Source organism: Rutilus rutilus (assembly GCF_951802725.1).
Source record: "Rutilus rutilus genome assembly, chromosome: 3".
Classification (NCBI taxonomy): domain Eukaryota; kingdom Metazoa; phylum Chordata; class Actinopteri; order Cypriniformes; family Leuciscidae; genus Rutilus; species Rutilus rutilus.
The window spans coordinates 59,761,383-59,768,793 of NC_140211.1; the positions used below are offsets into that span (position 1 = coordinate 59,761,383).

A 7,411-nucleotide genomic window follows, 5' to 3' on the forward strand; every position below is an offset into this window, starting at 1 on the left:
ATAATTTCATTAGAAGTCGTCATAAAAGATCAACGCAAGCTGTTTTTCTTGAGTCAAAACATTTGTTTTAAGAGTGTATTCTGTGATTGGGACGGGAAAATCCCCAAAACATTAGCAAAATAAAGAAACATTAAAATACAGACCACATCTTTACTGACTGTATTTGTTTGTCATTTAAAGGAAGTTTTTGGCTAGTTTTTGTTTGTCTTAGTCAGCATAAGTCTCAGTGGTTCATGCACATTTTTGAGAAATATAAGTTAAACGATGCTGTAAAACAGTTTAGTCCATTAGCACAGGTTTTGTGTTTCTTTCTGGATCTCACTGATCGCACGCCTCATTAATCCCCGCCCACTTTCCAAGATGGCAGCTTATCCTTTGTCCTGTTTAGTGTTTGTTTGTTTTAATTAGTTTTAATTTTTTTTTTAACATCTTCTCAAACTATTTTTTGCCTTAAACAACTCTTGGTGCAACCCAATTGTAAAGTTGTGGTTTACCCCACAACTTATGAACATTTTTTAACAGGAGAGCTATTCCATGTGCTGTGTCAAAACAGTTTGGCCCTTTAACTACAAACCATCTGCTGCTGAGTTAGGCGTTGCCTGGATCTCTGTTCATCATTTTTGGTTCATCATTCATCATTTTTGGTGTAAAGCTGTATCACTCTGACTTTACCAGTTACAGCCTGGGTCTACATGAATGACAGCTCGGCTTCCTTGGCTCGGCGAATCCTTGGTCGGATTCTGAGTTGTTGGAGTTGTTCCTGAAGATGGATATTCTTGGCGGGAGGTGATCCCGGGGAATCTGCTTCTCCAGACGACTGTTTTCGCCAACTGCTGGGTTCCAGTAGTGAGGTCGCTCATCGGGGCCGATTTGTCGGCTTCCCCGTGGGAGGGTGTCCCGTCTCTGTGTTGTGCTAGTTTGCAAAACCCCGGAGAACTATTCCTGTTTACATCGTGACGCCATTCATCGCCACGGTTGGATTCGAAAGGGAGAATCTGGCTTGGACTGATTCTATCAATAAACTGTAAAAATTGGAGTGCTTTTCAACATGATGCTTTTATCATTAGTCCTCATTTTATCTTTGACTATTACCAGTGAGGTGATTTGCAGAAATGATGAATATGATGAGTTCTCCCTACATTCCCAAAAATATCTGGGCACCATCTGGGATTTTGGCTTTATGGACATCAAACTCAGCTGGAATCCACAGACTATTGGTGACTACAGAATTTTATATTTATCTGATCTTGTTAAGTTATTTGGTCTACATGATTGGTTTAAATGTTTTTCTTTTTATCTTCCTTTTAGACCAGACTACTGTTTTTAAAGAAAAATAGCACTGCCTAGTTACAATATAAAAAGAAAATGTATAGTAGTTCTTCTTCTTATACTCTCTGGTAGTGTTCATCCAAATCCTGGTCCAGTGCCAAACAATTTAAATACTCCAGAAGAATTCAAAACTAGAGCCGGACTAGGTTTTATTCATATTAATGCCCGAAGTCTTCTCCCCAAACTTGATTTTATAAAAATTTGGGCCCACTCAACAGATGCTGATATTATTATAATTTCAGAAACTTGGCTTAGTAAATCTACTTTAGATAGGGATATAGCAATTAAGGGCTACAATGTCTACCGTTGTGACCGCCCTAGGAAGGGTGGTGGCATTGCCATTTATATAAAAAATCGTTTCCCTTGTAACATTGTGCATTCAGTATCCATAAGTAAGCAGTTAGAGCTTTTAGCCCTAAAGATGGAGTATACATTGGGGCAAACACTGACGGTCATAGGTTGCTATAGACCACCCTCAGCAAGTACTGAGGCTCTTTGCTCTTTAAATCATCATCTATCAAGTTTTGAATTTGGAGAGGTACTTTTAACTGGGGATTTTAACTTGGATTGGTTGACCTCTATTTCAGATAGTTTTAAATCTGTCTGTGATTCTTTTAATCTTACTCAGTTAATTGATAGTCCAACTCGTCCAAACCTCAAGTTCCCTGAAAAGTCCTCTTTATTTGACTTGTTTTTAACTAATGCTCCACACAAATTCTCAGATATAGGTGTGTTTGCAAATGACCTGAGTGATCATTGTATAATTGCGGCAGTTAGGAATGCTAAAATCCCGAAACAGAGGCCACGGATTATTTTTAAAAGGGATATGAAGCATTTCTGTGACCAAGCCTTTCTACATGATCTGTTTCATTTTGATTGGAACAAAATGTATCTTATAGATAAAGTAGAATTGGCCTGGAACTATTTTTATGATGGTTTTCTTAGGATCATAGATAAGCATGCCCCTGTACGTAAATTCAGAGTCAAAGGCCGAAATAATCCCTGGTTTTCTCCTGAGATTTCATGCCTTCTCAAGGATAGGAATGCTGCCTGGTCAAGGGCCAGGAAATCAAAGAGCGATACAGACTGGGTTTATTTTCGGCAATTGAGAAATAGGCTTACATCTCTAATTACAAAGTCAAAATCAGAGTATTTCGTTAATGAAACTACAAAAAATCTAAATAATCCAAGCAAGTTCTGGAAAATTATTAAAGCCTCTTTTGGAAATATCAGCTGTAGTGAACTACCTCCTCATGTTATGATTGATTCAGGCAAGGTGACTGATAAACAAAAAATGTTAGCTTGCTTTAATGAGCATTTTATTTCTTCAGGATCCCTATTTGAATCCTCATGTCCTGCTTCTTCTGGTTCTTGCGTACAGGAGAACCCCTCTGACCCATGTTTAACCTCAGAAAAACTATTTTTTATTTCTCCTTTATCAATTAACAAAGTCCATAAAGCTCTTCAGGAATTAGACACAAAAAAGTCTGCTGGTCCTGACAATTTAGATCCTTACTTTCTAAAGTTAGCAGCTGACTTTATTGCGGAGCCTTTATCATATATTTTTAACTTAACAATTGTCGAAAACGACATCCCTAAAGTATGGAAGTCAGCCCATATTACACCATTACTAAAAGGGGGCGATCCATCTATTTTAAACAATTATAGGCCTATTTCTAAGCTGTGTATTTTAGCTAAACTCCTTGAGCGCCTGATTGGTGAGCAGCTAAAGGAATTTTTAAACATAAATGATATCTTATCACCTTTTCAATCAGGGTTTAGGAAACAACATAGCACCATATCTGCAGCATTAAAGGTGATAAATGATATTGCTGGGGCATTGGATAGTAGGAAAATATGTGCTGCGCTGTTTATAGATCTTTCGAAAGCGTTTGATACGGTTGATCACTGTATTCTTGTGAATAGTCTTGTAAGCATTGGCTTGTCTAAGCATTCGGTAGATTGGTTTGCAAATTATTTGTCAGGTAGAACCCAAAGTGTTCGGGTGGCTGGTTCTATGTCTTCATTTTTGCCTATTTCCAAGGGTGTTCCTCAAGGCTCAGTATTAGGGCCCATATTATTTTCAATTTATATAAACAAACTTTGTGAAAATGTATCGAATGCTATGTATCACTTTTATGCTGATGACACTGTTATCTACTGTACTGCATCATCTACTGCACAAGCCCTTGAACTTTTGCAGTCTGCATTCAATACTGTTCAGAACCATTTAAAACAGCTTAAACTGGTCTTAAATGTACAAAAGTCAAAAATAATGGTATTCACAAACTCAAGACAACTTCCAGTTTCTTCTTCTAGCATCTCAACTTCTGAAGGAAATGAAATTGAGTTAGTTAACAGTTATAAATATTTGGGTATAATCATTGATTCTAAACTATGTTTTAGAACTCATGTTAGCAATCTGGTTTCTAAGCTTAAGATAAAGCTTGGCTATCTTTATAGATCAAAATCATGCTTATCCATTCGCGCTAGGAAATACCTGGTGATGGCCACTTTTCTTCCCATATTAGATTATGGTGATCTGATATATATGAATGCTTCTGCCCAATGTTTGAAGAAACTGGATGTTGTGTATCATTGTGCATTACGTTTTTTCACTGGTTGTGGTTATAGGACACATCATTGTATCCTTTATTATACAGCTAAATGGCCCTCTCTTTATGCAAGAAGGTACACTCACTGGCTATGTTTCATTTACAAGGTACTTCTTGGACTAGCTCCTACTTATTTGAGTGTCCTTTTAACAAGAAATCACGGCCATTATGGATTACGTTCAAATGATGTACTACACTTGTTGGTCCCCCGTGTCAAAACAGAATTAGGCAAAAAAGCCTTTATGTTTGCAGCACCTTCTGCCTGGAACATTCTTCAGAAATCGTTGAAAATGACTACCTTTATTTCTTATAGACAGTTTGTTTCAACTCTGAAAAATGTGGAGCAGGTGAACATTGGTCAGTGTAACTGTTCATAAAGTATTAAGCATTTTTCAGCACAGGGTCTTGTGATATATATGTATGTGTATTTGATGTGTTCTTTTATATATGTTGGAAATTGTTCTATGTTTTTTTATGCTGCATCTTGGCCAGGTCTCTCTTGTAAAAGAGATTTTAATCTCAATGAGTTTTACCTGGTTAAATAAAGGATAAATAAAATAAATCTGAGCTTACACACCTCAGGTAAAAAAAAAAAAAAAAAAAAAAAAAAAAAAACATTTAAGGGCAATTTTGATAAAATTGAATATTTGTTTTAAAATATTCTCTACAATTTATCACACTATAGTGCTTTAAAGTTTAACCAGTATATCACACTTGTAGTTCCGGGTCAAAAATGACCAGCTTACATAAAATTGCTTGTAAATCTCTCGATACGCTATATTATCATCAAATATTCGTCAACTTGTTTTCTTTCAGTTAGCACAGATTTAGTGTTTCTTTTGGATCTGAATGATCTGCCTGTTTTTCACAGAGATTTACTGCTTCCAACATTAACACTTGGTATTCTTTATTCCACTGCGATTAACAAACACAACCAGAGGGAAGTGCAGTTTAAAAAGCCTCATAACAGCTGATCCATGAAACCTTTAGCTGTAATATTAGTGTCCTTCAGTCATCATCAGGTCAGTGGTCTGCACTAATATACAGGGCTAGAAATGAACACCTGCCAAATGCGGATGAGAATCACCTGTGGCGGGAAACAGTCAAATCACGAGCCAATTTGACGTGTTGCTTATATTTACTCACTTTGCTGGGGAAGTTTGTGTAAGACAAATCATTTACAGCAGCGAAGATTAAAAGAGCTTTTGGTGAACAGAAAATACATTATTTTCCAACATCCTACATTTGTTTTTATGTTATTTGTGCTGTATTGCCCAGTCCACCTAAAACACATGATTGTTGTAAAGGATAATGATGAAAGAGGAATAGATGAGATGCTGGATGACAGGATTCTGTTTGAATAAGAAATGAATGTATGAAATCAAATTTGTACTATATGCGCTGTGGTGTAGTTAATCTGGTTTATGTGTTTTAGTAAATTAGCCAAAACTAAAATACTAATTCCATAACCAAATATTTACCAAGATCTTTTTCAAATATAACAGTAATGAATTTACATTTATTTGACTCGATTCAGTTATCCATTTAACCAACCAATAATTACTGTAAATCTAAAAGCCTTCTTAAACTAGTTATCATTATTGCAAAACAATTAACAGGTCACTAGTTTTGAATGAAACGTTTATCAAACTAGAAACATAAAATGGTTTCAGAAACACAAGTTACTATAAATAAACTTTTTACTACAAATAAACACTTTTAACATGTAAAGTTTAGACGATATCATAAGATTTCCAGTAGATTCTACAAAGCATGATAAGCTCTTTCCAGGATAAAGTGTGTGGCTCTTAAAAGAGCCTTTGTGTGCTCGCCTCCTCGCCTCTACTTGGAGCTGGTGTACTTGGTGACGGCCTTGGTGCCCTCAGACACGGCGTGTTTGGCCAGCTCTCCGGGCAGCAGCAGACGCACGGCGGTCTGGATCTCTCTCGACGTGATGGTGGAGCGCTTGTTGTAGTGAGCGAGACGAGACGCCTCACCGGCGATGCGCTCGAAGATGTCGTTGACGAAAGAGTTCATGATGCCCATCGCCTTGGAGGAGATGCCGGTGTCAGGGTGAACCTGCTTCAGCACTTTGTAGACGTAGATGGCATAACTCTCCTTCCTGGACTTTCTGCGCTTCTTTCCTCCCTTCCCGGCGGTCTTAGTGACGGCCTTCTTGGAGCCCTTCTTAGGCGCGGACTTGGCTGGTTCAGGCATGATGAGGAATGATCTCAGAGCTGACGAATCAGTGTGAACTCAGGAGCGACTCTGAGGCTTTTATCCGCTGCACTATGCTAATTTACAAGGAGACGCGGGACCTTCTGATTGCCTGTTTTTATTGGCCAAAGCCATAAACTCGTGTTTCACTGGACAACACAAAGCATCACGAGCGGATCGAGGGCCAATCACAGGCGGTAAAATGATAACCCCGCCTACCGTCCCATGTTTGAACCAGAGCCGTTAATTACAATGTTTTTCAACGGCTCTGGTTTGAACAACACAGTTGCTGTTTCATTTCCTGCTCTTTATTTATTGATTTTAGTAATATTTTGATAAAAATAAGTGGTTCTAGACACATATTGTGCACCATCGTTTAATTAAAACCCCAAATAATCACATTTGAAGAAATTTTAAAGAAAAGAGACTAATAACGGTCATAACTCCCTTTAAAAACAGCTTTTCCTCAGAACTTCATTGATTCATGAAACTGTTAAACTACAGGAGTAGGAAATAAAAGCCAATAGACCTTTCTCACAACTTCCGTATTTGTGACCGGAAATACGCAATCGTCGTGGTAATCTACTTCCTCCGCAGTCAAAGCAACATAAAAAATGGCTCAAGCAACTAGCAAGAGCTATTGACACGCTAATGATGTGTCATTTTAATTAACAGTTCAGTAACAGTTAGCCTCGCTCTCTACTTACCTTGATATTTATGGACAAATTCCTTGTGGAAATTTTTTTACCCTTTATTTCGTTTTTTCTTTTTGGTGATGGAGTTTTCCTCTACGAGTCGTCACATCAGCAAATGTAATATTTGGCAAATCCGTTAATGAACTCATTAATAGTCAGTTATAGGTGGGACATTCTACCAGAAACGTACATTTCCAGAAAAAAAAATCTTGGGGGAAAAATATATATTTTTCTTAAATCTGAACGTTGAGACATATGTAGGACATGTTAAACTATGAGAAACACATATCATGCCATCTCAGCATGTTTTTATGATTAAATGAAATACATTTTTATATGCATTTCACCCCTAAAATGTCAGGCCCTGTCACAGACAAATTTGTATATGTCAGAATGGTTTCCTAATGAATTTCTTTGATACAAATAGCATTTTCTTATTGATCACATGTCCCTGATTGTATCTAACATGGTTTTATAATTCATTTAAGAAATATAAGTAACTTTTCGGTCAACTGTAGTACACAAAATCACAGAATACCCAACAGGCACTCATAT

At 37.2% G+C, this 7,411-nt stretch overlaps 1 protein-coding gene across 1 annotated transcript; it reads right to left on the reverse strand.

Moving 5' to 3' along the window:
* Positions 1-4,799: 4,799 nt before the first annotated feature.
* LOC311288204 (histone H2B-like) lies at positions 4,800-6,214 on the reverse strand. The gene has a single exon (XM_084405484.1). The coding sequence runs from the start codon at positions 6,159-6,161 to the stop codon at positions 5,787-5,789; it is 375 nt and encodes a 124-aa protein (XP_084261610.1). The 5' UTR covers positions 6,162-6,214; the 3' UTR covers positions 4,800-5,786.
* Positions 6,215-7,411: the final 1,197 nt, after the last annotated feature.

Bases quoted from the DNA above. Each gene is read 5' to 3' on its own strand.
- LOC311288204 (XM_084405484.1), bottom strand. From the start codon at position 6,161: ATGCCTGAACCAGCCAAGTCCGCGCCTAAGAAGGGCTCCAAGAAGGCC.